The sequence below is a fragment of the Xiphophorus maculatus genome, chromosome 20 (genome assembly GCF_002775205.1).
Source record: "Xiphophorus maculatus strain JP 163 A chromosome 20, X_maculatus-5.0-male, whole genome shotgun sequence".
Lineage (NCBI taxonomy): Eukaryota > Metazoa > Chordata > Actinopteri > Cyprinodontiformes > Poeciliidae > Xiphophorus > Xiphophorus maculatus.
The window spans coordinates 21746035-21763254 of record NC_036462.1 but is presented as its reverse complement, the minus strand read 5'-3'; the positions used below and the strand labels follow the sequence as shown (position 1 = coordinate 21763254).

Below are 17220 nucleotides of genomic sequence, written 5' to 3'. Positions count from 1 at the left end.
CTTTATTTGACGGGTTGTGAATAAGACCGTCATAAACATGACATAACGCCTGTCATGAACATTAGTAAGTCTTCTTCTTCTTGTTGGATTTATTGGCTGGCAACAAACTTTTAGTAGCATTACCGCCACTTACTGGTATGTAGTGTGGTTTGTAATGGCCTATCTATTTATATATATATATATAAACTCCTCCTACTACTACTAATAATAATAAATAAATAAATCCTACCTATAAATATAAATATTTATACATATCTATACTCATACACACACGCATACATACTTGTATATAACTTTATATTCTACCCATCTATATTATGCACACATTCACAAACACACCTACTATAATCAAATTCTATGAAATAATTTAGTTTACATGAGTAAGTCTTCATGAATATTTATGACTGTTGTCATAAAGTGTCATTCGGTAAATCATGACACATTTAATACAAAGTTGACATTATTCAAAATGTCTTTGTTATGACAACTTGACATTAACCAAGAAATCATGATATGACATAAAATTGTTACACAAGTATAACTGATTAAACTTTAGCTTTAATAACATAAAGCTGCATAATTTTTTAAGTTTAATCAGTTATACTTTTATAACTAATTTATGTCAGATCATGATTTCTTGGTTAATGTCAAGTTGTCATAACAAAGACATTTTGAATAATGTCAGCTTTGTATTAAATGTGTCATGATTTACCGAATGACACTTTATGACAACAGTCATAAATATTCATGCAGACTTAGTAATGTTTATGACTGTGTCATGACAGTCTTATTCACAACCCGTCAAATAAAGTGTTACCACATTTCCTAACAAAATAATTATATTTATCTTAATTTCTTTAGCGTTGCTATGCAATCAGAAAATGACAAATAAAACCAATAAATAGTAAAATAAACGTTTTAAATGACTGCAACTGTTAATTTTGCCACCAAACACAGTCAGGAGGGGGGAAAATATCCACAGCTGTTAGAAATGTGTCACATTTTTAACTAGGGTGCCAATAATTATAGAGCGAACTGCATTCAGAGACATTGACAACATTATCATGTGTGAATTTAGCAATCATCTTTCTTTAAAAAAAGTAGGATTGAAATATAGTAAAAACAATTCACCATCAAAAGAAAAAAAAAATCACATTTCTAAACTGAAATAAGGGGTAGAAAACCTCTTGCTGTTAATATTTTAAACACAAAGACTTTGATCAAAACAAGCCTTTCTTTTTCTTCAGGTTCAGCTGTTTCCACTGCGGCAGGCTCACAAAGTCGTCTTTGCTGAAACCAAATATGCTGGTGAAGTCGGCGTCAGACAGGTGCTTCTAACAAACAAAGCAGAAAAAAAAAAACTGGGCGTAAAGGCCTGCTCTCTGAAGAAACAGCAAGTGCTATGGATGAGTAAAACTAATTCAGAATCAATTCAGAGGGATTCATAATAGGAGGAGATCTTCATCTTCACTTTCAGAGACTCTTGGGTTCAATACTGAAGCATAGTGAAGCTGTTTTAGCAGCATGTTGCACCTGGTTGTTTTCCTCCACTAAACTTTACTGTGATAAGCACCAGCGAACTCACAAACCTCTTTCTCGGACGGGTCCACACCTTCAGGCAGCTCGTCAGGTTGCTTGTTAACCAACATGTCGGGTGGGAAAGGCTGAAAGGTTTTCTCCGTCTCAGCATTTTCCTCCTGGAAAATAACGGCGTGCTCAGACTGTGAATCATGATTAGCTCACATCATCAGGGAAATGCTTTTTTTTTTTTCCTGTGTAGCGGAAAGGAAGATGAATTGCTGTTTTAAAAAAGAAGCAGAGTCTCGACTCATGCTCCTGGCAGCTCGCTAAGCTTCCCTTCTGCTGGACTTTTTCTCATTTCATCACCTTACAGCCACAAACTTCAGTGGGATTTTATCGCAGCACCTAAATGTGAAATGCTGCCGTTACAGGGAGTGAGTCTGTCAGCTTTTCACAGCTACAAGCTGCTTTTCCTGTCAATTTGGTTTTGCTACTTCACTCAAGCTCAGTCAGAACGAATGGAAAAACATCTGTAAAACTGCTGTATTTAAGTTTGACTAGGCCATTCTAACGCCTGCATACATTTGAATCAAAACGGTGCTATTGTAGCTCTGGATCAGTTGTTATTGTCACTGTCCTCCTAGAAAGTGAGCCTACGCCTATTAATTATCCAATTAATTCTGTTCTTGTCCCTGCTGAAGAAAACAAACTCCACAGCATGATCCTGCCACTACCATATTTTAGGGTGAAGAGCAGTGTCATTTTTTCATAAAATACCCAATTTAACATGTAGGCCAAAAAGTTTCATCTTATCTGGACGCCTTCTTCTACAATTATCATAAAACGAGGAAAAGCTTAAGAGATATAAATACTATTGCCGGTTGCAATATAATCAATCAGGGCCGGCCCAAGCCTCCATGGGGCCCTAAGCGAAATGTGGTTTTGGGGCCCTCTAGTTCTACTAACAATGTGGACTGGCTGCAATCAGCAGTCTGATCATTAGATCATTTACACACCTGCTATAAACTTATTGCATTTCTGGCCATGCTGTTTACATTATGGACATGTATAATATAGGATACATTTATTGGCCAACTGATTTATCGACCAGTTGATTTCTGGGCGCCGATTTCCTTAATTTTGGGGGATCGTGATCGACCGACACTTACATAATAAGGTAATCTTATCCCCTGATCTTATCATATTCAGCAAAGGTTTAAAATTCAGTCTCTGTCCTCTTCTGCTCTACAGTGAGAGTTTTGACTGACAGACCGGCCCACCAGCTCAGGTCTGCACGTTTACAATATTCACCCCACTGTTGCCAACTCAGCGACTTTCTTGCTATATTTAGCAACATTTCAGACAAAAAAACTGGTACATAAAGTTTTAGAGAAATGGATTAACGTACAGTTTGTAGAACAATAGGTGTCAGGTCTTCTCCCAGCTCTTTCTTCAGTTCTTCATAGCTCTTCCCTCCCTAAAATACAAAAGAAGAAAAAATACCATGCTATATTTGGATTTTAAGTACCGCATTTTTCGGACTATAAGCCGCTACTTTTTTCCCACACTTTGAACCATGCAATTTATAGCCCGGTGTGGCTTTTCTGTGGATTTTTCTTCAACCACCAGGGGGCTCTCTAGCATGAAGTGAATGATTGGAAGTCAAAATTGTAAATCAAAGAAGAATGTGCTGATTTTCATTTAGAACAAGCACAAGAGGATTAGGGCCACCGAAAAAAAAAAAGAATTCTGAGATTAAACTCAGAATTCTGACTTTAATCTCAGAATTCTGACTTTAAAGTTAGAATTCTGACTTTAAACTCAGAATTCTGACTTTAATCTCAGAATTCTGAGATTAAAGTCAGAATTCTGAGATTAAAGGGCAACTAAAACAGAATAATCCTCTTCCGTATGCTAGCAGTAGGCACGACGGAGAAATTTATTCAAATTCATATGATGCAGCTTTTAAGTTGAAGGCTATCGATCTGGCAGTACAGGAGGAAAGTGGAGACGCTGCAGTAAACTCGCCGTGAACGAATCCACGGTTCGGCGTTAGAGACGGAGGGCTGCGTCCTTAATAGCATATTTATTAAGAACGCAGCTCTCTGCTGTGTCCTTGAGAGCAGCGGAGATATCAGCAGTGCGGCTTATATATTTACATTTCCAGTTTTTTTTTTTTTTTTAAATTGTAGGTGCGACTTATAGTGAGATGCTCTCTATAGTCCGGAAAATACGGTAAATGTCGTACGGCCTCATGGCTGCATCTGAGAGACTCACGCTCCACTTTGAGGGATCCCAGGCAGCAAACCAGCCAGTGAAGGTGGGCGGCTCAAAGCCCTGCTTGATCAGGACGATGGGCGTGTCCGGGTCTCTGTCTCCAGGGTGAGTCCGCAGATACTCCTGGCTCGTCACCACGGCCTCTTTACGCTCCACCTCATTCGCCTCTTTGCCAATCCACAGAATCAGCTAAAGGAAAAGAGGAAATTCAGGTCAATAGAAGTCGGTGGAGTGGACGGCTTGTTTGTTAGATGTTCTGCGTCCCACCTGGTCCCAGGTGTCCAGCAGCATGACGTCGTCCTCGCTGAGGTCGTCCTGTGTGAACTGAGCCACCTCACTGACGATGAAGCGCCCCGTTTTGTTGGAGCACTCAAACAGGCGTGGCTCGTGGTCTAAAACCACCTGCTGTAATCTGCAGAAAACCAACGCTTAAAATATGTAACTTTTACAAAAACTATGATTCCTACACATATCTAGAAATAGTCACTTTATTGTGACAGTACAGAATGATCTGTGAAAAAAAAAAAAATCAAACTCCTCTGCCTTTTCCCTGTTCTGTCAGTGTTGCTTCTTGATCAGAAACAACCAATCAGAGCCAGGAGGAGGGTCCTACTGCTGTCAATCAGGCTTGTGTATGCCGCTGGCATACAGCTTCTCCCCATCAACAGAGGCTGCCATGACTATTCAGGGTAGTCAGCATCACCACCAATGACGGTGGATAAACGGTTTTTCTGTAAAGGTAAGTTGTTTCTCTGTTATTAGAACATTGAGCAGCATGTACATGAGCATGATTGACAGTGCCAAGACCTTCTTTCTGGCTCTAATTGGCTGTTTTGGTTGGAAGTTGTGCATTTCTTCAGATGGCAATAACAGCTCAGGGTGAAGGTGCAGGAGATAGATTTTTCTCTGATATAATATTGTCTGGACATGGTGAAAGCTTTAACAAATATGTAACAAAACAAAACATTTTTTAATAAAAGTTCCATCCCCCAGCTTTAAACTTAACTAACGAGCTTCAAATATGCTTCTCCTATTGGAAGTACCACCAACATTTGTCTCATTTTTACCTTTTGTCATTTGCATAAGGAGCTTTCCCCCCAAGCAGCTCCCAGAATTCAACAGGCTCTTGACCCTCGGCCACAATCTCTTCATAACCTCTTTCTGAGCCGAGGCCGACCACAGAGCTCACCTCCTTTGCCATGGCTCTCTCATCTCCGCTTGAGCCCTGAAAACACCAAAAGAAACTCTGCAGAAAAAGCTTTCAGCGCCGTCCTCAATCAGCCGTACCGTCGCAGCGTCTCTCTCACCTTCCCACACCACAGGTAGATTCCTGATTGGCTCTTCAGCAGAAACACGTCGTTGGAGTTCAGAGAGGTGGCCAGGGCTGGAACCTCAATGGTTTTCGTGTTGGACGCGTCAAAACCATGAACCTGGAACAGCCTTACTGGAGGCTCGGGATCTGAATTCCCATTTCTGGATGTGCCTCCCTGGAAGAAAAGAAGAGCATTGAGCGAAATGATTGGTAGCTAATTAGCTGAGTAGATTTGATGACAATACTAAAAAGCCAAATATGTGGATTTTGGGGTTTTCTGTCACTAGATGGGGGTGTGGCCTCCAGTATATGAGCCAAGAGGTGACAGGTAGTTGACAGGTGTTGAACCCGGAAGGGCATACAAGTTTTTGACCTCTGTGGCAGAGTCATTGTTAACGCTGTTGCCGTGTATCGTGGAATAAAGGGATTTTGTTCACAAATGGTTTCATCTGACTGGAATAAATTCGGAATTAGAACAACAAAGATCTCTGGGATTGACTTTACACGCAATCAACAGGTACAACGTTAGCCGCTCAGCACATCATAACAAAGCACCATCGGCTCAACGCTTAACTAGTGCAAAATTAAACTGGCTAGTACAGCCATCTTACATCGAAGATGACCATTTTCCCTTTGAACATGGCCATGAAGTGTCTCGGTTCCTTTCCCATGGTCACTCTCACTTGAACTGGCTCGTCGTTGTACTTCTGATCCAAGTTCACAGCCTGAAACGCCGAAGCGGCCAGCTCATCCTGTGTGGCATGGCGCCCCTTAAAAACACAAAACATAAACCACAGTGAAGCAGCTCAACGCTTTTACATCCTGAAGTCAGGTAATCGTGCTCTTACCTGCCAGATGTACAGCAGATAACACTTTCTGTTGTTAACTAAGTAAGTGTACAGGATCAGGTAGCAGTCTCCTCCGTAAAAGTATCCGTACCCTTTAGGGTCTACCGGGGCGAGCTCCAGGTTCTCCACTCGCCACACCTGAGTAGGTCAGAGGTGAAAGAGCAAGCATCATCATGTGTAAGCATGAATAAATTGCGCTTTGGAGAACATGAGTCCTCGCTTTGGGAAAAAAAAAAAAAAAACAGAGTGAGATCCTCTCTTCTCAAAGTTCTTCCACCCAGGAGAATCGGATGTACACAAGCAAAAAAGTTAAATATATATATATATATACTCTGTTTGAAGTAATGTTTCTTCCAGGATCATAAACTGTTTTAAACAACTTGATAATTATGATGTCTTTCTTTAGCAACAACTATCTTGAGTTGAAACTCTTTTTTTTTTTTTCCTCTGAGAGTTTGAGCCAAAGGAACAAGAAAATGTTTGACTGCTGTTGAGATCTGATTGTTTTCAGTATTTAAACTTCTCCTTTTTCTTCTTGAGGAAAAACACACAACTTTAACAGTTACATTACTGAAGGTCCCGATGAAGACAAAACAAAAGAGATATTTGTTTCCGTTTATGTTCACTGCCAACTTGATTTATTTGTTCATGTGAAATAATAATACCTCTACCTGAATACTGTCAAATGTTTCAAATTACAACTTCAGTATTTTTGGAGCAGAAGTTATTATATGAAACAACATCAATAGCACATAAATACAACTTTTCAGTTTTGATTCAATAGAGAACTTATCAGTATTTGAGCATTGCTATCATGACAAATTTTAATTTAATTTCAATCTCTGGCATTACATTGTGGCTTTGGAGCCGATCAAAGCTACATATGCACGTATAGGATGTTCTGAAGATGAATTACAAACTGATCCTCAGTTAAAAATTTATATTTTGTCACATAATTCTGATTTGAACATCTGTCTGAGATAAGACTATTGGGAAAACAACTTTTATATGCAAGTGTTATGTCAAAAAAATGCCTTACTTCAACCTGACCTCCACCATTGTCCACCATTCGCTCCTGAGCGGCGACCTCTGGCATCGAGTGCATCAGGGAGGCATCAAATTTCTCTTGTGTGATGTTAGCTTAAACAAACAATCAAAAAAATCACTCCGATGACTGACTGATATGTGACACAAGCCCATGTCTCTTTCTTCATTCCAAATTATTTTTTCCTCTTGTTAAAATACCAATTTTGCCCCTTGTGTTAGCTTTTCCGAGGCCTTGCGTCTGGTCTTTCACCGTCCACTTCTGGAAGAGCTGCTTGAAGAGAGCGGACTCCGCCCCGTCATTTACTGACTCCACGTTAGTGGTGATTGGGTAGTTTTTCGCTTTGATGAAGTCCTGCAACAGGCAGTCAAACAGAACACTGGAAATAAAATGGCGGATAATCTAATCCCAGGCTGATGTCATGTCACTCACCAAAGCTCTGGACATGGCAGCCTGTCTCTCAGCTTTGTTTGCCTTTTTCCCTTTCCAGACGAAGATCTTGCTGCCTCCTTGATCCAGGATGAAACAATCCTATAGGACATTCAGATGATAACTATTATTTCCAAAAATATGGAAGTATGTAAATAACTCAAACAGATCTGTAGGCAAGCAGGAAGCAGATGATGAAATCAGACAGACAGCTGATGTGCTTTGTTGAACTCTCAAGCAATTCAAGGTTCAGATTTTATAAAGATAATCAGACAGAAACCATTTCATTAGCTGATGATTTAGCAAATAGTCATTTGAAAGATGTTTCCAACATAGACAGTTTATTTTTCAAAACAGATGGAAACAGGATTTTACTCATTTTAAATCTAGGTGTGCTGATCTGGCATCTTGTAACTCAAGGTTTTGAAGAAGGTTGTTTTTCTTCCTTTCTGAGTCTCAATGATTGTTTTGCTTTTATTGTTTTGTGTTTGCACTTTAAACCTTGTATATACTATTTCTTATGGCCCACCTGCGATGAACATTGCAAATTTGCTTGGGCTGCAAACAGAAACACTTTGCCAAAACTTAAAGCTTGAGTAATTCATTGGATGGTGGTTGTATTGACTCACGTCATGGGAGAGCAGATCCTGAACCAGAGGGTTTGTAGCGATCTCCGTTACTTTCATCTGGCCATCTGCATCTGACACTCTGAAACCAGAGGGATAAACATATAAATAATAACCAAAAAGGGTTTGAGGACAAATACAATCAGAGATAGAGAGCAGCTCACTGGTAAAGCGTGAGCTTTCCCTTCGTTTCCTGGTCAGCAGTTTCATCAGGCGTCCCGTCTGGCAGGACGGAGGGTCTGTCACCCAGAACGTTCTTCATGACCTCCATGTTCTGAGGAGAGCTGCTCTCTGCGTCGCCCTCGATCACCCTGATCTCCGCCCGGCCTCCTCTCTCTCTGTCCCGGATGTCTTTGGCCAGCACCATGCCCTGAGAAAGTGAAGATACAACAAATATTATAATATTATATATAAAATATTATATAATGTTATATAATATAATGTTATATAATATTATATAAAAATATTATATAACGTTATGCCATTCCAATTTTTGGTTGTTTATTTTACTCCAAACTGCTGAAATCAGCAGAAATTAATCACACATTTGGTCTAACAGACTCTGGGGAAACATTGTTTCAATTAAATGGACTTTAAATGATCGGACGTGGAGTCCCTGACTGAAATCACCTCCAAATAACTTTTACTGGTATTGTGTCTTTGAGGTGATGCAGCTGGATGGCTCAGATCAGTTTCAGGGTCTATTAAAGAGGGGAAATTGGGTAAAATTGACTTCTTTGAGCTTTATATCGTGCTATAATGTTATTCATTGATCAAAAATATGGTCTGATTCTTTCATGCATGGTTGAGAAATCCTTTAATCTCCCTTGGCAGCCATTTGGAGACACCTAAGAGCTTGGGCTCACAAAGCGCCATCATTTCCATAAAGCTGCAATCTATATTAGAGCTTATGCCTCACAGAGCACCTCTGCCCCACGCTTTCCCTACTCAGCTCCATCAGACTAGCAGCAGCAGCAATTAGCAAACATCTCGTTGAGCTGCACATCTGAGTTCATCCTGCAAATTACTTCTCAGTGCAACGCTAATAATAAAGGCTGTTAACGGCATGATTAAAAGTATTGTCATGACGAACTGAAGGTGAAGAGTCAGAGTAGGAGTGTCTTAAAGAGACAGTAGCCCAATTTCAAGGCGGTAATTTGCAAAATCGCATTTTTTTTAGTCATGTTTAATACATGGCATTTTTATAACAACCAAAGGCAACACAGCTACTTGATTGTGCTATGAAATGTCACAAAATGCCTCAACAATACATAATGCTGCCCCCTTTTAACATTTTGGAAAGAAAGGCCTTTCTATACCCCACAGTCTTGGTGTTTGTCACCGAACATCAAAACACCAGGGAGAAAATGCAAAGGACAAGCTTATGGCCCAAACTAAATAACTAAATGTGTTATGTTTATTTGTTCATGTTGCATTCACTATTCTTTCATCCTGCCTGTTTTGCGTTCCTGGTCAGCATCCTGGTACTAAAATGAATAAAAGCAACTAGTTGTTTGCATTTATTTGTACTTTGGAGTTCTGGCTGTAAAAACTGGAAGAATTTGCACAACCCCCAAGTTTCCCTGCATTACCATAGAAAACAGAAGTCCTTAGCTGTGCAGTTTGACATCTCTCTTAATGTAATTTAGCTGCATTGGCTGGATAGAGACTGATGCGGATGTGCAACCATGCAGCAATGCAAATTTTTACAGGACCTATTAGAATGAATTGGAGATGCGAGCGGTGTTTAGTTAGTGGGGCAATGATTGTAAAATAGGGTGTGGGTTTGTTTCTCTATGAACTGCTTCATTGTATATCTGATTTACAATATATTTATGAGTCCAATATGTCTGATGTAGGGACTTACATTACTCAGAAAGCCTCACCTTAAGCTTTTCCTGAGTGTTGCTCTTTGGACCGTTCCACTGGACGATGTTCTTACCGAGGTCTAACAAAAACACATCTCCAAGGTTGAAGCTCTTCCAGCTCATCTCCACCTAATGCACAAAGAAAATAATAAAATTACTGTTTTTACATGAAATAACACTTGCATTAGTGTTGATAGCCCTTGATTTTTTCCACATTTTGCAAACACATAATTCAATGTATTGTACTGGAATTGTGTGTGGCAAACCAGTGGAAAGCAGAAATTACAGCAGTGTTCACAAATTTGGCCCTCATGGAAGAGTTGTAAAAAAAAAGTCTTGTGGAAAAAAGCTAGAAATACTTTCCCACATGCAGGAAACTTGGAAGAATAGGTATTCTGGTCAGATGAGACCTGAATTAAACTTTTTGGCCCAGATACAAAGCACTGTGTGTTGAGGAAGTTTAACTTTACACATTATCCTGAATAAATTATCTGCGCAGTGAAGCATGAGGGTAGGAACTTTAATGATGCTTTTAGTTTTAATAGAGACCGGGAAGCTGTTCAAAGCTCATGAGAAGGTTGATGGGAGTAAATGCATCCCAAACCATGAAGAAAACCTGCTGGATGCTGCAAAAAGGCTCATACTTCCACATGGACAACACAAAATATATTTCCTGAGCTACAATAATTCATGCGGAAAAATGGCCCAGTCAAAGCATAGACACAAATCCAACTCAGAATCCATGGCAAAACTTGTCAATTGAGATGCACTGAAGCTATCCATACAACTTAACCAAACTTTAGCTAGTTTCCAAAGAATGGACCTGCAATTAATAAAGTATTATGATTCAAGTATCATTTTACTTCCACTTTGCAAGTAAATGTGACTTTGTGATGATCTATTACATAACATCCCTGAGGTCTAAGGCTCTAATGTGATAAAATCTGGAAAAAAGCTTCAAGGGATAGGAATATTTTTGCATCTGTGCGACTGGAAAACATGTCTCACCTCTTTGGCAATTATTCTTTTCTTTCCTTTCACATGAAGCAGTCTCTGAATATCATATGCATTGGTTTCAGTGTGCCGCATGCCGCTTGCAATGCCCCCTTTCTTATAGCTAAACAAAACAGAAAAGTACAATTTATAGTGCACTTCACTTAAAGGCTCACTGTACGAACATCTTTCACTCACATTATTCCACTTTTGAAGTATCCCTTGAACGTATCCGACTCGTTGTGCTGAACCTCTCTGTACTGAATTGGAGAGGAGCCTAAGAAATCATCCAGCTGTATGGTGTACACAGCAGCTGCACCCTGTTCATCCTGGCTGGACTCTGAGCCGATCCAGAAGTGGATGTTGTAACTTAAAGAGCTTTTCAGCTTCTGCGTCTGGAGAAAGACAAAAGTGCAGAATCTGTGTGTGCATGAGCACAGATGGAGGAGGAATGGCTCAAAGGATGATGCAGCCAGTTTAGCAGTAAAGCCTTTTGATAATTTTTATGCTTAAATGAGGAATGATTCTCCATCTGAGACTTACAAACAGAAGTACATAGCAGTCACCCTCGAAAAAGTTCCCAAAGGACTTCTCAGGAACTTGAACCAGCTCCATTTTCTGTTGCGTAGAGAGAAATTAAAACTTTTACGTTTGGGTTCATCACTAAATCTACCCCTCTAATAAAAAGTGAAATAAAATCCAATCACCTCAACTCTCCAGATTATAATCCCTGGGCTGCGAGTTACTGCTCTGAACGTGTACTCCATGTTGCTCCAGCGCTCTCAGCTTTGCTTTTCTGGAAAAAAAAAAAAAAAAGAGAGAGAAAAGAACAGAAGCAAAATTATTTAACACACAAATTCTCAATTGTAGTTTTTGATACTGGAAGTCAACAAACACTACGTGCCGTGTAAACTTGAATGAAGAGGAGATTGTGGTGTCTTCATCTGATCATCTAGAGGATAATTTCCTGTCTGATCACAAGAGAGCCACAGTTGTCACTCATACATTTCTTGTGATAGATTTGCCTACTTTTGCATTTTTGGGCCCATCATGGCGCTCTGCCCAATCACAGAGAGAGATACGAGCTCCTGTAGGCAAATGTGCCGGACAGGAAAAAGCACTGACTCATATTCAAATGCACCCATAGTAGTACTTATTAAGTACATTATGTCTCTTTGAACCATGAGAACCACATTTACTGCATTTAATAAAGCACAGAAATTAGTTAGAAGATTTATTTTACAAAACAATAACCACGTCAGTTTTGTATTTTCAGTTCAGTTTATTTATATGGTGCCATTTTACAACAAATGTCACTTTACGACACTTTACAAAAGTAGTAATTTTTGATCAATTATATTTACATTCCAATTGATCAATAAACAAACAGATTGTTGTGTGAAAGAATCCAGAGTCTGGACTGCAGCATATATCTTAAACGTATCTTCCTACCCAATGGGAGACATTGTGCTCTGACAGCACAACAGCAAAAACAAACAAACAAAAAACACTCTTCATGCATGACATCTAGATTTGATTTGTGGTGATGGTACAACTGCAACTATTTCAAAGAATACAGAAATTAAACGACATGCTTCACTATGATAACCCACTGAAGTTTATTAAAACTGAAATGCAACCTACTGATTCAATGAAACAGGCATAGTTTCTGACAACTGTACTGTTTGCAAAAAATATTAATACAATACGCCTACGTTGCCTTTAGAAATCATCCAAACAATAAATTATTTTAAAAAAATGTCATTATTGCATTAAAAAACACAAACCGGTGATAAAGTGGCAGAGAAGGTTGCAGCAAAGTTAAGTGGTAAAACAATGTCTCAAGCTTCGAACATCTCATGAAGCTCTTTCACTCCATTGTCTAAAAATGAAAAGAGTTTGGTAAGATGCGACCGTACAACAGCTGGGGAAGAAGAGCATTAATCATAGAAGCAGCTAAAAGGCCATTTGTTGCTCTGGAGGAGCTGCAGAGTTTAACACTGTTGGAAAAACAAAAGCATTGTGCAAATGTGTCCTTTAAGGGACAGGAAGAAAATAAATCACCCATACGTACATCTAAACATGACGATGACAGCATCATTCTGAGGAAATTATTTTCTTCAGGACGGACAGAGAAACTGGTTGGAGTTAATGGAAATATGACGACCTAAATACAGGTCAATACTGGGAGAAAACCTGACCCAGGCTCCAAGACACTTAGGTCTGGTTCAGAGACCTGTCTTATAACAGGTTAATAACCCTAAAGCTGCATTCAAAGCTGTGATAAAATGGCTTTGACCAAAGCATTTAATAATGTTAGACCGGCCCATTCAAATCACATAAAATCCCAATAAAAAACATTGAAGGACGTGGCTGAAATGCGACAAACTGTGGAAAAATTAGCATTTTTTCAGGACACTAAGGCTTACACACAACCATTTGGGTCATTTGGAAGTGGGTTTGTATGTTTATGTAAATGCAATATTTAGATCCTGCTATGCAAATGAAAGAAAGATAAGGTAAAGCCCCCATGTCGTGTCGACAGTGTATGTTGTGTGTTGAGTGACAAGGAAGGTTTGAAACACAAAAAGCACCAAAGCTTTCTGGAAACACCATGACTGTGACATAAAAATGCATGTTGTGTAATTTTACAATTCTCTCCGTTGTTCCTCAGTTAATAAAAAATAAATATTGTGAAGTTATTTCAATTAATCTCTGATCATGGTTAAGTTTTGTTATTCAGTCAGCTGCTTAAAAAAAGTGCTTCAACTGAATGTAATTAGCATAGATAAACATGTAGAAGGAAGGATTGTTTGGTGAAAGCAGTTCATATGATCTGTAGATGTCAGCAGGCTTTTTGTACTGACTCTCTGGAAAGCAAAAAAACACTTTAAAAGGAAGGATGTACTTATTGGCTGAACTTTATGCTAACAAACAGCTACTGCTCCCTGCTGGCCTGGCTGTTGACTATCTGCTTAGATAACAATAGTACACACAGCATAATCTGTGCCAGCGTTCTTCCAATATATAAAGGAATAAATAAAACATGTCTCCCCATTGGCTTCAGTGTTGGGCAGCGTTAAGGTATTGGTCTAATTTGAGGTTAGAGAAGGTTTTGTTTGTTGAGGTTATACTCCAAAATTTTTTTTTTTTACTTAAAACAACTTTAGATTCAACATTTTCACATTGGTTCATTAGAATGCCACCTTATAAACCTCTATACCACTTTTGTTTTTGCATTAGATGGTTATTCAAATAGAATGATGTGGTTATTAACACTGTGGGACAATGAGTTGGTCTTGGAAATGAGTTGAATGGGGGGGAATAATTTCTGGATGCAAAGTGAAGTTAGAGACATTTTGTGTCATAAAGTTGGAGACATTTTGTGTCATAAAGTTAGAGACATTTTGTGTCATAAAGTTAGAGACATTTTGTGTCATAAAGTTGGAGACATTTTGTGTAAACCTTGTGTACTGGATATTGGGAAACAAGAGCAACCCACACTCATCGTGGCTCTGAATAAGTACAGTTCACAGTGGTGGTTCACCAGTCTTTTATTATTCCCCATGAAGTGGCAGTTACTGGTTGCTACAGCAACCCACTGGAGCTAACTGGGTTGTGGGTTTTGTTTCTAACTCCTACGATACGAGGCCCTAAAAGCTCTGGGCCTGAAATAGAGGACAAATACGTAGAACAGGAGCAGAGAGGATGATAAGGAGAAGCAGTGAGGACACAACACACATAAAAATAGAATTTATTGTTTAAAAAAAAAGCGCCTTGATGTTATCTCTATGCACTTGTTAGCATGGTTAGCATACTGAACGTAGAACTGGAGTACCTGAATAAATGTTAGTGATTTTTATATTGTGTACTGAGAAATTTCCCCTCTGTTACATGTAGATGTGGTATAAACCAGTTTCCCAGCATTTTTGGTCCATTTATTTCCTCCTCCCACTGATCTACACACCTAGAAAGCAATTTTCTATTCTGCAGCTGCAGCTAAACAGGTCAATACATCTGAATTGACTGGGGTGAATTTTTCTGCATGTGGCTAACAGTTAGAAGTCTGTTGTAATCCTTTCTGGAAAACGGATTAGCAGGAAAAAAAATCTTTGTGCAATAAAAAAAAATTCAAACAGCATCGAAACAGTGTTTGCACACAAATGGATTGCATTGGTTCTCTTTACAGAAACATGCAAAGTAATTCCATTGTAGTTCATATGTGATGACAAGAAGACTGCTTTGCTTTGCAAAATCCAGTCCCCACCTCTGAAACACGGGGCGTGGTCAGTGTTTGGTTTCATGAACAACTACCTTTTGTGGTTTTCATCCTTCACCTCCTCTCTCTACGGCAGAATAAAAGCTGCTACATCTCCTTTTATGGATCTAACCTGAAAACCGCGTGATATATTTAAAACATCCCTGATCATGTAAGTAGCACATGTGTAGATGCTCCATGGAGACAAGAAGACAAGTACAACAGAGTAAATGAAACCTTTTGGAAAATGATTGTTTAGTGATATAATCTGGCTCTTGTTTGGGAGCGTGAGCCTGTAATTACAGAGAAGATCAGAGCCTGTTTTGCAGATCTGTTTTCTTTTTCTCCTTTAGCTGTTGAGTCTGTTTTACTGAGAGCAGCTGAGATTTTCAATGGTATTACAAGTAAATTAAAGACTTTGATTCAGTCTGGTTTTGAGTTAAGTTTTATAGATATTTGTCAGGGCTTATTATTTTAATTTTAGTTATTTGTTTTAGCAAGGATCCTGTGTTTATGATTTGAGGTATTCATAATTTTGGTAAGTAAAACAAAATAATATCTGTCATATTGAATCATCAGCTGAACCAGCAGACCTGTAAACAAACAGCCTAATTTGTTAATTTGTACTCTTTTGTAGCTACTGATTCTGGAGGAACTGAGGAACAAATTAGCTTTTAATCTTTCCACAAGCTGAACATAACTACAGTTGATCTCAATGTGGTTGTATCTCAAAATACATTACAAAGGTAGCAGGAACAACTCAACATACACACAGAAATAAAAATGTTTATAATTCTATTAAACTTTAGACATTAGTAAATCATTTGAATTCCTTTTCCAAATATAATATAATATTTACTCTGGATAATTATCTGAAAAAACAGTAAAGTCTGTCAGGAGGAACATAATAGAAATCAACATTACTCGACAGCATAAGTGTAAAGATTGTTAAACTAACACTTTGTTAAACCATATTTTGATTCAGTTTTAAACTTCAATTTACTCGAGGTTACATTCTTAGTATAAAATCTAGTAAATATGATCAACCATGAACACAGTCCCAGCTGTGGTAAGTATTTTCTGACAATTGCATCTTTAAGCTAATTAAATAGCATGCAGTTAGATTACAAAGGATTAAAATGTTGTAACGCATAAGGGTGAGAACAGAATAAAAAATATATATATATCATGTACATCATGTCACATTAAAGACATGGGTATTTCAAAATTGATTAAAAGTTAAGAAAACAACAAAAACACCCAGGTCGTGTGTTTTAGTATAGCAGAACAGAAACGCTGCACATTATTGAAAAAACATTATACTTACATTAAAACATGGGAGTGGCTGCATCATGCTCCAGGGTTATTTTTATTATTTAGAGGAACTGAAGCTTTTGTGAAGTGGGATAAAGTTGTAGACAGTCCCGATTACCAGTCAGTTTTGACCCAAACCTTCACAAGTCTGCTGGAAAACTAAAAATGAAGATAGTTTGAAACAAAATAATGCATTCAGAAGAGGAAAATCCACGTTGTGGAGTTGCCATGCCAGAGTTTTCAGTAATATCTGACAGAAAATCTGAACGTTTACCTGGAGAGGGCTGTCTTCACAATCTGATGGATTTGGAGAAATTAGAGGTCAAATACATCTGAGTGAGGATGTTAGGATGTTGCATGAAGATTAGAAGACAGTTAAATCAAAAATGTGTTCAACACTGTATCAAAGTGTGTACTAGTACGTGTATGCAAATAGCTTACTGCACCTTTCAGCTTTTATAGCAATAAAGTGTTAAATGATTTATCAGGGTCTCATGCTTTTACCTCCAAAATAACAAGTGTTTTAAGAGGGTGGTGCACACTTTTCTGAACCAGTGCTAGCCTGCTAGCATGCACAAATATTCTGACATTAACTATATAGCAACACTTCTGAGGATCTTATAATCAAGACACAACATTCAATTGAATTAATAGGCAACCAGAAAATTTATAATAATTAAGGGCTGATAGAGTTAAATCTACATGTTTTCTTTGCAATTAAAGAAAATA

At 38.5% G+C, this 17220-nt stretch overlaps 1 protein-coding gene across 1 annotated transcript; it reads right to left on the bottom strand.

Moving 5' to 3' along the window:
- Positions 1 to 773: 773 nt before the first annotated feature.
- On the bottom strand, positions 774 to 11892 carry LOC102234185 (advillin-like). The gene is made up of 20 exons (XM_005804253.2): positions 11824 to 11892; positions 11627 to 11715; positions 11463 to 11537; positions 11118 to 11314; positions 10935 to 11043; positions 9945 to 10055; positions 8223 to 8428; positions 8062 to 8140; positions 7436 to 7534; positions 7204 to 7357; positions 6998 to 7098; positions 5959 to 6096; positions 5722 to 5880; positions 5106 to 5285; positions 4866 to 5023; positions 4066 to 4210; positions 3799 to 3987; positions 2930 to 2998; positions 1590 to 1697; positions 774 to 1334 (listed from the first exon to the last, which is right to left on the bottom strand). Exons 2-20 carry the CDS (start codon positions 11684 to 11686, stop codon positions 1221 to 1223), a joined length of 2451 nt encoding a protein of 816 aa, XP_005804310.1. The 5' UTR covers positions 11687 to 11715; positions 11824 to 11892; the 3' UTR covers positions 774 to 1220.
- Between the last annotated feature and the right edge of the window lie 5328 nt (positions 11893 to 17220).